General features: G+C 42.6%; 1 protein-coding gene across 1 annotated transcript; it reads left to right on the forward strand.

Moving 5' to 3' along the window:
* The first annotated feature begins 236 nt into the window (after positions 1-236).
* On the forward strand, positions 237-2,746 carry LOC135398829 (uncharacterized). Its single transcript, XM_064630337.1, has 4 exons — positions 237-284; positions 748-1,299; positions 2,178-2,393; positions 2,556-2,746. The coding sequence occupies exons 1-3, from the start codon at positions 273-275 to the stop codon at positions 2,385-2,387; spliced, it is 774 nt and encodes a 257-aa protein (XP_064486407.1). The 5' UTR covers positions 237-272; the 3' UTR covers positions 2,388-2,393; positions 2,556-2,746.
* The last annotated feature ends 12,695 nt before the right edge of the window (positions 2,747-15,441 follow it).

A 15,441-nucleotide genomic window follows, 5' to 3' on the forward strand; every position in this document is an offset into this window, starting at 1 on the left:
GCGAAAAAAACGTGTTCATGTATCAGGAGAGAAATGCGTTGGGATATTCATCAGAAACAAGAGCAAAATAAGGAGGTGGTCTGCGTTTAAAATAGAACGTGAGGTGGACACCGGTTTCCATTTATAGGCCAGGGAGGGTCTGGGCTGTTTTGTTTCGATGAGATGAGAACGAGATGGGGAGAGGAGGTGATGATGATGTCCGATCCAGTGTGTATATATATGATGCCAACGAATAACCTAGCCACTCGTACAGTAAAGGAGTAACTGCAAGCATGATATCTTTGGTAAGTCTTGTGCCGATGAATGCGTTCGTAAGCAGCCGTCCCGACAGTCACTCAGTGGATTAACGTTGAATGGATTTCTGTCGTTGCTGCACAGTCGCTTACAATATGAGTCTGCTCAGATTGTTGGTGGCTGTCGTCAGCATTTCTTATCGGTGACGGGCTTTAGCGTGAATGGGACTACTGTAGTCATGCGACCATATGAACTATGAGGCCTCTGCAAGACGAAAAAATAACTGGTTTGGCACCAGTTCTTTCTTCGCTGTAGAGGATATAGAGGTAGTGGATAAGGTCATCTATGCCCATGAGTTTTCTTATACAGTTTGCTTAAAGAAAAAACTCAACAGATAAAAACAAGAGGAAACACAACGTTGGCGCCAACACCAGCTAGCATGCGATGACGGCTTACCAAGCGACTGACAATGAAACAGTAAAAATGATACGGCGGACATTTTTATTATTTCAGAAAGTTGTGGTCGCGTGCTCCCTTCTCGCCTGCGTTCTCGCTGGTGGGCTTGGCGGTGGCTATGGCGGCGGAGGCGGCGGAGGCTATGGTGGAGGATTTGGTGGTGGTCTAGGTCACGGCGGCTTCGGTGGCGGTCTGGGTCACGGCGGTTTTGGCGGTGGCCTCGGTGGCGTTCAAGCCTATTCTGCAGGACCTGCATTCCTTGTGAAGTCGCTTCACGGTGATGGCGGCGGCTACGGCCATGGTGGTGCTGGATTAGGCGGCCTAAAGGGTGGCTTTGGAGGCGGCCTCGGAGGCGGCCTTGGAGGTGGCTACGGAGGTGGCTACGGTGGTGGCTACGGAGGCGGCTACGGAGGCGGCTACGGAGGCGGCATTGGAGGTGGTCACGGAGGTGGTCTGGGAAAGGTCGTTGTTGTCAAGAGCAGTGGCGGGCACGGAGGATTTGGTGGACTCGGTGGTGGCTACGGAGGTGGCTACGGAGGTGGATTTGGCGGCGGCTACGGCGGCGGCCACGGCGGCGGCCACGGCGGTCTCGCTCTTGGAGGTTTCAAGGTAACCTGGCAATTTTGCATGTATAGTCGCTTGCGTTTCATGGCGTTTCTTGTGGTGAAAATGCTTTTCCCTGGTCATAGGCCTTCCCTTTTTAAAACAAACAACTAAGTGAGTAAACTGAAAAACATATTTAAGATACGTACTTAACTGAAACACTGCCATAGCAGCACCCTACCGTTGCTCACAAGGCTTCCGTTGGCAACGTTCCGTCTAGCTGTGACAGTCTGTCAAGCTCTCCCCCCCCCCCCCCCCGATGACTACAGGTTCTCTTTTTAGGGGCTTCGACGTAAAACATTGTTAATTGTATTTGAAAATATTGATGCCGAATGCAGTCGCCAAATTATTAACAACCGAAATGGACATTCAGTAAAACAGCTTCCAGCATTTTCACTACGTGGTTCAGAATATGTAAAGGTGTGTCTTTTATTTCAAACATTCATAGCCCTCTTCAAGCCTCCTCATGAGGAGCAGACTTCAATTATACTTCAAGAACGATTTTGCTATAGTTCGGGTGATCGCTAAGGCCCTGCGCGAATAACAATACTATATACCATTCACCATCTGACTCGCCATCTGCGAAATTCGTTTATGTATACTCCCATCGTCCTACCTACCTTTAACCTTTCGATGTCGCCATATTGCTTATGTCTTGTGCCGGGTTCGAATTCTCGAGCTCTCTGTCAGTGGGCGGAGACGTTCGCTTAGACCGGTGGTGCACATACGCCAGTGCTTGTTCTTCTTTTTTTTTTGTTTTAGTTTTTGTTTTTTAATATTGTTACTCGACCATCTGTTGCATTTCGAACTTCAGTTATGACGACAGCAAAGAGCCCGAAATCTTCTCATTTTAGTGAAACGAGTCGGCTTTGTGTTTCCCGCAGGGAGGACTCGGAGGCGGTCTTGGAGGTGGCCTTGGTGGCGGTCACGGTGGATTCGGAGGTGGCTTTGGAGGTGGTCACGGAGGTGGTCTCGGGAAGGTGGTTGTTGTCAAGAGCAGTGGCGGGCACGGAGGATTTGGTGGACTCGGTGGTGGCTACGGAGGTGGACTTGGCGGCGGCTACGGCGGCAGCCACGGTGGTGGATGGGTGTAGTGTCAGGTAAGATGCAGTTTTGCCACGCTCTTCAGATTCATCTTTGATTTTGAAACCGCGTAGTCCCTTTTCTTATGAAAGAAGCGCCACACAGTGACAATTACATGACCTTCCGTTACACCCCGTTTCCGATAGCATCGATGTTTCATATTATACTCTTACTCGCAGATAGCTACGAAATAGTCATCTATCACATGGCACCGAAGACCATGGCAACAGATCGTGCCTCGAGCTGCCAGTGCCAACCTTGCTGCAAGGAGCCTTTGAAAAGCAGCCGTCTTCCTGTGATAACACAACTCATTGTTGCACTTGTACATAGCTGATTATTTTTTTCCCTGAACGCACGTAATAAAGCGGCTATTTTGTTAAGATGCGTCGCGTTAAAGTAGGTTGGTACACAGCTATAGCACTTTGTAAAATTTGGACAGTATAATTGTTAGATCTTTGAGTATCTAGCAAATTTTACTGTTCACGCGAAGCTGTTTTATTCCACTGTGCAAATAATCAGTGAATAGACAGCATAGAGCTAACGTAAATATGGTATCACTCTGCTCTGCGCTTGACACTCGGGAATGGTGAAATGCAGTCAACCATACATGATATTGTCATTATTCTTGTGTGGAGGAGCTCCTATAGGTATATCGGGGAAAAGCTTCGTGCATTTCCTATAGCACTCACTGTCACAAGGACGCACGCAGGGATGTCGGCTATTCTTCACCGTAAAGATATAGGCTGGGACGCCAGATATGGGATCGAACAGGCCATTGTTTATGACTTATGGTGTTTTTAAAAGTATATTGGACAACAAAATGTGAAGCTCGTTCTCAACGTTTCATCTTCAGTTCGATTTTTCGGGAGTCCCGGAAAATGCATATCATTGGTGAACTAACGTTAAAAGGACTACGAAATTTCCAGAATACCCCACAAAATTCTTGCCGGAAAAGGGTTTCCCTGTTGAAAAACTCGTGCTTCAGAAATTTTTCCCAATTAAAGTGCGCCGTTTTTCAACCGCATGCGGTTGAAATCGCCTCGGTGCGTCTTCCACATTCCTCCTTCCTCTCGCAGTCCTCCTCTTGCTTCCTGGCTACGTTGGGTTTGCACACAGCTTGCAGAATAAAATAATTTTTCGTTAGGGGATAGATAACACGGGCTAGCATTCATAAACGCATGAAAAATGTGCATGGGGGAATCTGCACATTCGTGTGTAACAAAGCAGTAGACGCACCATGTCAGAAATTTATCTACAGGGTGGCATCCTATAAAACTCTACCTGCGCCGGCATGTGATGCTCAGGGACTACTCAGTCCAGCTGGAAACATTCTGTTGTCTACATATAAGGAGGTTCAATCTTGGTGAATTTCAGAGTCATCGGACACCGTAGCACAAATATACACTGTGAAACGTACGAATCCCGTATTCAATGAAAATGGTGGTGTTGTGAAGAAAAATTGAGACTCTGCTTCCCAGAAGCACAACACTGAAACGGCTGGCATTGCAGAACAGCTCACTGCGATTCGAGACGCTTCAGTGTTGCCCGTGAGGACGCCGTCTGGGGAGCGGCGTTTCAGCACCCTTCGCAACACCGCCATTTTGATTGATTTGAACACGGGATTCGTTCGTTTCGCATTCTGACTGTGCGCAACGATGCTCAGTTACTCTGAAATTTACCAGGATAGAATCTCCTTCAGAGCTTTATATGTAAGTAACACAAAGTTACACCTACATTGACCGTACCCCAGTGACACCTACACCGAGCATGGCATGCCGGTAGACTTTTACAGGGTGTCACCCTGTATTCGATAGCCTGAGCCCTCAGTACTCTTGTGCATGGGCGTAGCAACAGGGGGGGGGGGGGGCAAACCAACGCCATCTAGATACAGAACGCCTGCTTATTGCCTCCTCTACCTCCTTCCTTTCGTTGACATATCTGAATTCGTCTGCTACTGCGATTCGCCGTTCTCCGAAACTCGCAAATGATTACAGCGAGTTATTACAGCGATTGCAGTCTTGAGAAAAATATGGGACCATGTTGCGCTTTTCCCATTTGGTACGGGGGACGTTTACTACTCGCAGACGACAGTGGCTGCCAGTGAAGCTGACGGTGGCTCGTCTTCATGGTTACGACCGCTGAAAGCACGTTCGTGATTGGCTACCGCCGTTGAAAACACGATCCTTATTATGGCTGACTCTTAGTTGTTACGTCACGTCGACGAGTAAGCAGGCTTTCTGTATCTAGGTGGTGGTGTTGAAATCCCCCGAAATCGTAACCTTGGTAGTGCATTTGGGAGAGGGAAACATCTCCTCCCCATGAAAGTCCCCATAGAACCCCTCCCCCCAAAAGAACATTTTTGTGGCTACTATGCTGCTCTTACGCCACAATTTTCGTCACAATTGCGCTCTTTTTTTTTGTTTTTGTTGTTGTTAGGCAATCAAACTTCAAAAGTGCGTGCCACACTGTGTCGAAGTTACCACCAACGACGGCATTGGGGATCATTTCCCACCAGACGTCACCCCAAAACTTTCACCGCAACTTTACTTGCAAATTACAAATGGCGAATCCGCTTGATCAAAATGTGGCAAAACGGCCGAGCGCTCGGGAATTGCTAGCCTTTCGTCCGCGCTGGGTCACGTGACCGTTGCCACCCGAACATGAATGCCAGGAATCTAGCAGTTTCAGTCGCTTGGATCACGCTAGGGCATCGTGGACACTCGTCTTCGGGTTTCGTCGTCTGCTAACCCACATGAACTTCGACGTGTGGGCCAATGCAGGCCCTCGCCACTCTTGCAGAGCGGATGTGATGATGCTGGATATAGTTGGGCTACCCGCTGCCCGAATGTATCGAGGCTAAGAGAAAAAGGTGCTAGCTGGCAAATTCCTGGAGCTCGGAAAGTGCCACACGAACATGACTCCTCGCGAGTAGTACAATTAGGTTGGGCGGAAGCGGCGATGAGAGTTACAGGTTCGTTCATTGACCCCTGGGCCGACTTCACTCGCGTATTTTTTCCCGCGCTCGGTGGGTGGCGCTCGGATGGAGGGCTGCTCGCGCGCTAACCCTCGCACATTTTTCAGGCTGGGCACATTTTTCAGGCTTCTTTCGCCATTTTTCCATCTGAACCGACTTCAATCGCAATTTTTTTCACGCTACAACAGGTGTGCAGTAGGCGGTTTACATGCAAGCATAGACATGCAAAGGTTAGCCATACACAAAAGTACAAGTGAAAATATGTATTTATTAAAGTCATTAGTGCCGGGAATTATGTTATGACTCTGTGTGAAGAAGAAAAACCCAGCCAAAAAACCTGAAGCAGAAGAAACACAATACGATACACGTAACAAAGGTTATACTTATTACAGGTATGATGCTATAGCATTGAAGGGGTATCACAAATCATACATAATATTTTTTATTAATGGTAATGATACAAGTTTTCAATTAATCAGAACTAAAATGAGGTCGCACATTTAACCAAAGAAGATATTTTTAATCAATACAATTACAATCAAAATTACAAGTTTTATTATAAAAAGTCTAACATTATTATACGTGAGCACCATAGTGGAGTTTTAATTAATTAATTTTGTTAATTACAAAGTTCTGATAGATGTACACTTCAAGCACACTAGCTAAGTTGAATATTCCAATATGACACAATTAATCAGATTCTTATGAAGTGATCGGTGGTCGGCACGTCGGCAGAGGGCCTTCGTTTACCGTCGCGCATTTTTCAACCTGGGCCGACTTCTCTCGCGAACTTTTTTTCCAGCGCGCTGTGGGTGGCGCGCAGGTGAGGAGCTGTCCGGGTGCTTACGAACGGGACGAAGGGCTGAGCGTGCCCTTATCGTTGTGCATTTTTCACCCTGGGCCGACTTCTTTGGCGATTTTTCCGCCTGGGCCGACTTCGTTCGCTTTTTTTTTCAGGTGGCGCGTGGGCACTTCACATGCAAGTAGCGACAAGCACACCGGCAACCACACCAAGCGATGATGCCGTCACACCTGGGCATTTTCCACCCTGGTCCGAATTCCTTCGTATTTTTTCCTGCTACAACAGCTGTGCGGTGGGCGGTTTGCACGCAAGTAGGGACATGCACACTGACAACACCTGGGCCGACTTCATTCATATTTTTTCCCGCTACAACGGCTGCGCGGTGGGCGGTTTACATGGAAGTTGGGACATGCACGCTGTCATCCCAGCCAGGCTATGCTACCATCACACCTGGGCCAGCTTCACAGACATTTTTTTCCTTACAACAGTCGTGCAGTGGTCGGTTCACATGCAAGTATAGATATGCAAAGGATAGCCATACACAAAAGTACAAGATAAAGTATATTTATTAAAGCCAATAGTAGCAGGAATTATGTTGTGACTAAAAACATGAAACAGAAGAAACACAATACACATAATAAAGAATATGGGAAGCTAAGTTGAATATTCCAACACGACACAATTAATCAGTTTCTTATGACGTGAATAGCACACATGTAAGGAAATAAGGAGAAACACAATCAACAGCTAGCACTAATAGAGAGCCAAACCTATGCATCATCCAACACGTCAACAATAGATACATGCAGGAAAATAATAGCGAAACAATCTATCAAAATGTGAAACATTACAAATTTAATACTGTGACCAGCACAGAGTTAACGCTGAAGAACAGAGAAACACCCTAAACGGGCGCATCATCCAACACGTAAACAAAAGACACATGCAGCAAAATAATTGAGAAACAAGCTATCAAAACGAGAAACTTACAAATTTAATACTGTGACTAGCACAGAGCTAACGCTGAATAGCAATGAAACACTCTAAACGGCGCATCTGTCAACGTGTAAACAACAGACACACGCAAGAAGAAGAATAGCGAAACAGACTATCAAAACAAGAAACATTACAAATTTAATAACTTGAAATGAAAATAATCTATCTTTTGAACTATTATAAAATCACCCTTTAATCTAGTCGAACAATATACAATTTTCATCCTACTCAGGCACTATAAACATTACCTTGACGGAGGTATCCAACTCACAATACAGCCAAGCCTATCTTTGCTACTTGAGCCTGGTGGGAGGCCGCTCTCCCTATATAGAGCCCAAAGCAAAGAAACCGCATGTCCTTTGTCAATCTATGGAGTGGGGGACTCTCTCTCTCTCTCTTTCACATTCTTTCCTCCAAAGGGGAATATTCTTAGGACTGGTCAAGTTTGCACAGAGGCGAAATTTTTTATTGATCAACTATCGCAAATAGACGTTAGCATTATTCGATTCTCAACAACACAATAATAATTTTATCAAACCAAACAGTAGCAAGCAAAATCCACGAACAGACATCAATATCGCTGCAAACTGGTTTTAGACAAACATTATCTAAGCAAGCGAGAAATATTATGGCGGAAACAATACTCAATCAAATCGAGAAATGTTGCAAATTTAACGTATTTCAGATTATTGTTAATCAATCAAGAAATCAACAGACACAACTATCATGCATACATAATTCCCAACTCACAAAGTATCAATCGAGTGAACATCTGAAGCAAAGAGAGAAAGTCAAGTTTATTCAACGATAGAAACAATACTCATTCGAAAACGAGAAACAGATTTAATTACATAATTTTTTATGATAACTTTGCAACAGTAGTTTCTACACGCAGAAGCCACAAAGAAACATCACATCTGAAATGCAAATAATGTAAACGTTTTCTACAGAGGAAATCAACACATGCGCACACACACAGCTCAAAAATACCTTCCCAACTAGTAGAATATTTTTATTTTATTAATTTTTATTTTATTAATTTTTATTTTTTTAATTTTAATTTTTAATTTTTAATTTTAATTAATTTTAATTAATAGTTCTAATTTTTTTATTAATTTTTATTAATATAAATCGAGTGATCATCTGACACGAAGTCAAAGCAGTAATTAATTCAGACAAACATTTTCTAAACAAGCAGCGCGAATACACAAAATAATCATGTCTTTTTCATTCAGGACCCACTAGTGGATTCGAAAAGAGAGGGAAGCCGCTAACCCTACAGTTCCCATACATTTTTGTCAAGGTTCAGCCCTCAGGGAGTAGAGGAACTCTCCCATTGTCTTAGCACACAATGTATTTGAAAGCCATAAACTCGCCCCCACCCAAGTCAAGATAGGGAGGGATGGACTGTACACAGCAGAGACAATGGAAACACACGTTTTTCCTTACACACCGCATCTTTTGTAAATCATTTTTCATAATTCTCACAGCGGGATATTATTAACATTCTAAACCTGAATAAAATGAGCACAAATATGATTTAATTAAGTGTAGAAGCACACTAGAAAACAGAACAAACAAGGAAGTTTCAGCGAAGAGATGGACGGATTTTGTACTCGATACCATAGGTCATGGGAGGACATGATAAAAAGCTGCTTCGAAAAAGAGCTGCGAAATGATTCTATTATCACAGCATTTCAATACGTCCTAGACATGGTCGTATTCGGAGATATGGTACAAATTATGAAATTGAAAGTGCAAGAAATTGTATGCCGAATCTACAATAGTTATAAAAATATTTGCACGTCAACATCAGAAGGGCCACTGGGATTGATGGTGGAGTTTTTGAGGTTTACTAACGAAGAATTGAAATACACTGCACCAGATGTAGTTGTAATCATTGCAATGGGCATTGCATTAATCAAGAAAGCAATCAGATCAAATTATCATATACAAGCAGTCTATATCGCACGATTCATTACGGATTTGTTGAAATTACACCTAACAGTTGAAATGGAAAGTACATAAAAAGATCTTATCACGTGATGTGTTCCACTACAGCGTCTACACAATTATTTTCTTCCACCAGTTCTTGCAATGATGTCGAATGAGCAGAAGTTCAATATTGTCGTACGAGGTCCGATGTATCATCACTTATTGAAACTCAACGAACATATCAATTGCGGTGGACCACCGGGCGATTTTCGTCTAATACTCTATTGTACGCATTCAAGAATCTTCATACAAAGAAAGGAAACATCAATAAGAGATTGTGCAAGTTCGTCGCAACAAACTGCAAGTTGCTGAAGCAATACAAATACGGTGACAACATATCGCCTGCATAAATCAACGTTGGTTTCAAGCGCCCAATAATAAGACTAGCTATTTGATGTCTTCTGAATTCATCCATCAAGACAACAAACGAAAACTTCAGAGTTTGGAATAGAACAACTGTAATTTATCGAAATAAACAAGTGTATAACTGAAACAATAAATGTAATCTTTGTCATCAATGTAATGCATTTTACGCATCGCAACGAAAACAGCTTATATTTAGTATGCTTAGATTGAACACAATGATTGCTAAGGAATCGATTATTCCACACTATGTACGCAAGGATCCTCGCATGGAAAAAGCGCTGACAATCAGAGGGGTTTTACACGACTACACTCTGTACAACATCGTCATCCGAAGGATTTTGCAAGCATGACACGCAGGCGGAGTCTACAAGTCTAATCATCGTAACACCCGGCACACAAACGCAATCAGATTTTGGGAGAATCGAATCACACAACTGTCATCAGAAATGTTTAACCACTATACAACGACGATGAGCACTACGCATAAACACAATGGAAGATATGTAATCTTAATTATAATAAGCAAATATTCCTTTTGCAAACTTAACCAAAGCACACAGCACAGATCACACATAAACGTAGATCCAATTCACAAAATGTACCTGAGGTTTTCCATAGCCATACTGAAAAACTATCAGCCTATTCGTAATGTCACAGCATACGGGGCACTACAAATGGAAAGGGCATACTTTAATTTTATAAGTTTTTAGCTCATAATGAGGCAAAACGCAAACCCCACACCAAAGATCATTTTTTGTTTAAATTTTCATAGTCAAAACTGTACACTTTTTCTTACAAGTTTTTTTAAGATAGAGATTAAAAAGCTGTCCATATAGTCACAATTCTATACAAGATATTTGATTGCGCATCAATTGCTAAAATTTATCGGATCACATCCAGTGGATATTACCACACATCAGTAAGTGTTTAATTAAAATTTGAACGGGTGCTGCAATTTACGGACTGAGTTGTAGAAAGTGTAATTTCACAATACGCAAGCTTTAGCTCGCTCACTTTGACAAGCGAAGGTTTTAAGAACTCTTTCATGATGACAGAGAATTTAATCGAAGGGATTGATATTTTCTATATACACTATAATGTGGATTCTCTATGTCGTGGATATTAAAAATTACGAATAGTTTTCGAATGAAATTTACTTAAAACTTGAAGACATGGTCTTCCGCGTCCTCGAAGACGTTTCGGCGACACGCCGGGCAACGTTTCCCGGACACCGTTCCGAAACCGAACGCGATTCTGCGCCCGACGCGTTAACGCGGCACCGCACGCAAGCATGTTGCTTTCTTCCGGAAACGGGTTCGTAGACGAGGGAGACCATGTCTTCGAGTTTTGTTGCGACGAACGTGCACAATCTCTTATTGATGTTTCCTTTCTTTGTATGAAGATTCTTGAATGGCGTACAAGAGAGTATTAGACGAAAATCGTCCGGTGGTCCACCGCAATTGATATGTTTGTTGAGTTTCAATAAGTGATGGTACATCAGACCTTCTACGACAATATTGAACTTCTGCTCATTCGACATCATTACAAGAACTGGTAGAAGAAAATAATTGTGTAGACGCTGTAGTGGAACATATCACGTGATAAGATTTTTTTATGTACTTTGCATTTCAACTGTTAGGTGTAATTTCAACAAATCCGTAATGAATCGTGCGATATAGACTGCTTGTATATGATAATTTGATCTGATTGCTTTCTTGATTAATGCAATTATTAAGCTGCCCCGCTATGAAAAATATGAAGGAAGTCGGCCCAGGGTGAAAAATGTGAATGAAGTCGGCCCAGGTGTTGTCAGTGTGCATGTCCCAACTTGCGTGTAAACCGCCCACCACACGGCTGTTGTAGCGGGAAAAAGTACGAATAAAGTCGGCAAAGGTGAAAAATGTGTATGAAGTCGGCCCAGGTGTGGCGGCATCATCGCTTGGTGTCGTTGCCAGTGTGCATGTCGCTACTTGCATGTAAAGTGCCCACGCGGCACCTGAAAAAAAAATGCGAACGAAGTCGGCCCAGGGTGAAAAATGCACAACGATAAGGGCACGCTCAGCCCTTCGGCCCGCTCGTAAGCACCCGGACAGCTCCTCACGTGCGCGCCACCCACCGCGGGCTGGAAAAAAAAAGTTCGCGAGAGAAGTCGGTCCAGGTTGAAAAATGCGCGACGGTAAACGAAGGCCCTCCGCCGACGTGCCGACCACCGCTCACTTTATAAGAATCGGATTAATTGTGTCATGTTGGAATATTCAACTTAGCTATTGTGCTTGAAGTGTACATCTATCAGAACTTTGTAATTAACAAACAATTAAAAATCCACTATGGTGCTCACGTATAATAATGTTAGACTTTTTATAATAAAACTTGTAATTTTGATTGTAATTGTAGTGATTAAAAATATCTTCTTTGATTAAATGTGTGACCTCATTTTAGTTCTGATTAATTGAAAACTTGTATGATTTCCATTAATAAAAAAATATTGTGTATGATTTGTGATACCCCTTCAATGCTATAGCATCATACCTGTAATAAGTATAACCTTTGTTACGTGTATGGTATTGTGTTTCTTCTGCTTCAGGTTTTTGAGCTGGGTTTTTCTCCTTCACACAGTCATAACACAATTACCGGCATTTAATAAATATATTTTTACTTGTACTTTTGTGTATGGCTATCCTTTGCATGTCTATGCTTGCATGATGCATGTAAACCGCCTACTGCACACCTGTTGTAGCGTGAAAAAATTTGCGATTGAAGTCGGTTCAGATGGAAAAATGGCGAAAGAAGTCGGTCCAGGTTGAAAAATGTGCGAGGGTAAGCGCGCACGCAGCTCTCCGGCCACGCGCCGCCCACCGGTAACCGCGCGAGCAGCCCTCCACCCGAGCGCCACCCACCGCGCGCGGGAAGAAATACGCGAGTGAAGTCGGCCCAGGGGTCAATGAACGCGCCTGTAACTCTCATCGCCGCTCCCGCTCAACCTAATTCCACTACTCTCGTGGGATCTGAAAGACAAAAAAAAAAAAAAAAAGTTGCACGAAATGACCACCTGTTTTTTTTCTATTTCTTTTCTATTTTTCTAGTGCCCATGAACGGCCACAGGGCCTCCCTAATGGTGCATCATACAAACAATAAATACAAAGGAATTAATTAGAACACCATAATTACATAAAATAAAACAAAAACATAAATACTGCGACAAAAGACAAACTATATAGATTGGGAGGCATCAACTGGCTTAGCTTAGGACACATCATAAGGGAGGCATCGAAGTTGGCGTACGACGCCAAATAAGTCACCGCTGTACAGATCAAAAACCCCGGAATGGGAGTTACATACAATCTGAAGCCTCAAAGAAGGCGATTTCTCGTAACTATTACCACATACATAAAATGTTCTATGGGTTCTAGTGTTACAATGTGGGACATAGAAATTGAGCCTTGATACGATCGCAGCTGAATCGATTTGGTTATGTAAGCATTTGTACAAGAACAGCAAGTCACGATAGGTTCTCCTTGTGGACAAGAGAGGAATAGAATACCAACCACAAAAATTAGGAAATCGGTAGTTCAGAGTTCTCAAAAATTTGCGTTCTCAAGTTTGTCGGAGTTACTCTTACAAGTTGAGTTCCATGCAACAGATGCGAACTCCAAAATAGGGATTACAAGTGATTTGTACAGAACAAGCAAACAAGACGGGTTTTCAAAATTTCTATCTCATAATACCTCCCAAAACCGAGTGGGCTTTTTTGACGATAGATGCGACATGAAGATTAAATGTAAGTCTGCTCTCTAGGACCACACCAAGATCACGGGATGAAAACACACGAGGTAGCGCTACTCCATTAATGTGGTAAGTGAACAGCATGGGAGACGTCTTTTTTTGTGAAAGTTAACACCTTGGTTTTAAGCAAGTTCAGTGCCATGCCGTTATCTTCACACCATACAACAAGGCCATTCACGTCCTCCTGAAGGAAGATGCAATCTGTAAATAAAGACACTGAACAAAATAGTTTAATATCGTCGGCTCACTGTAGCAGTTCAGAATGTTTAACAGATCTCGTAATATCGTTCACATAGACACTGAATAGGAAAGGTCCACGAATGGAGCCTTAAGGCACCCCAGAAGCATAGACATTAGAACGAACGCCATTAATCTTCACTTGATATGAGCGACCGGTTAAGTAACTCATAAACCAACAAGAAAATTGATCTGGAAGACCGTAGCAACTCAACTTAGATAATAACCTGGCGTGGTTCACAGTATCAAACGCTTTAGAGCAATCATAATATACGGTATCTACCTGGCGTCCTAAACCAACATGGGCAGCTGCATAGTCCAAAAAGGCTATTAGATTAATTTCTACTGAGCGACCCTTAAGCTGAGCCTTAACAAAGCCATGCTGAGTGTCTGACAAGAAAGATGGAAAATAGGCAGAAAGATAATTAAACAGCACTCTTTCGAAAACCTTTGAGAAAGTACACAGCAGAGAAATTGGCCTACAGTTTTTCACATCATCGCTCTTTCCACCCTTGTGAACAGGAACAACACCTGCTTGCTTCCAAAAATCGGGAAACAACCCTGAGAGAGTGACATATTAAAGATTTGGGTGAGCACCGGCGAAAGGGTATCGCAGCATCCCTTAACTATAAACGCAGGCACCATGTCATGCCGTCTGTCTTTTTAGAAGGGAGATGCTTCACAGATTCACACACATCGTATTCAGTTATCTTGGGCAAGGAGAGGCAAGTTGTTGTAGTGGTAGGTGCATAGGAGGATAACGTCCTGTCGACATACACAGATGAGAAATGGGCTGCATAAAGCTCGCTCGCTCACTTCGGGGGTTCCGCACACAATGCCACCATCCTGGGTAAGAGAAACGCCCTGTTGTCGTACGTTACGTCGACTCTTGATAAAGTTCCAGATAGTCTTGGGCAGTGATGGGCAAAGTACCTCAAAATTATACTTAAAGTAAAGTACCAAGTACCTGGCGTCATTAGTACTTCAAGTACAGTACAAAGTACCCAATTCCAAATGTACTTCAAGTAAAGTACAAAGTACTACTCAAAGTACTTCAAGTATTCATCAAGTACATTGCGAACTTAATTTGTACCACTTTGCATTTCAGTGTTTAGTATCTGTGTCTTGCTTTTTTTGCAAAACCTTAGCGAGCATTCTTGACAAATGCTCTAAAGCCTGCTAAATCGTGAATATGAACTTAAAAAAGGATGAAGCACAAAGTAAGCCATCATTTTTATACGACTGTGATCTGCAGCAATGTAATCTATGTGACCAATTAAAAAATGTAAAATGTAAAAATTAAAACATATGTGTCATTCAGATTGTTCATCTTGTCATGCAATCACACATTGTGATATAAAATGATTCTTAATTGCCAATGAAGGAAACAATATAAAAAAAGCATAGAACCCTGCATTGGGAGAACTGAAATGACAATTGCCCAAGTCATTGTGCTGTCGGTTGCAATGTCATAATGTGTGCGTTCCATTCGTTTTACATAATCATAGAAGCGTTGATACTTTTTCAACATCTCAAGCCTCTCAACAATAAATTTGCTTCAACAAATATGCTCTTTAACAGCACAAAAATTCTTTTTGGTAAAATGTCAGACTGGACTCTTGGTACTGCTCCCACTAAAAGCACTAAAATGACGGCAAGAAGACGAAAACACACAGATAGCGCGCTATCTGTGTGTTCTCGTTTTCTTGTTGTCATGTTAGCCCTTTTAGTAGGGTGCATTTTTGATACTCTTTTGTGATTTTTTGTCTGGAGTCCAAGTTTGGGTACTTGAGTACTTGATGGGAAAGTACTCGGAAAAAAGTACTTTAAGTACAGTACAAAGTACACGATTTAAAATGTACTTAAAGTAAAGTACAAGTACACAGAAATGTACTTAAAGTACTACTTGAGT

Source organism: Ornithodoros turicata, chromosome 1 (genome assembly GCF_037126465.1).
Source record: "Ornithodoros turicata isolate Travis chromosome 1, ASM3712646v1, whole genome shotgun sequence".
NCBI classification, from domain to species: domain Eukaryota; kingdom Metazoa; phylum Arthropoda; class Arachnida; order Ixodida; family Argasidae; genus Ornithodoros; species Ornithodoros turicata.

Excerpts from the sequence above, each read along its gene's own strand:
- LOC135398829 (XM_064630337.1), top strand. Across the intron at positions 1,300-2,177 it reads TCGCTCTTGGAGGTTTCAAG|GGAGGACTCGGAGGCGGTCT; the intron begins GTAACCTGGCAA and ends TGTTTCCCGCAG.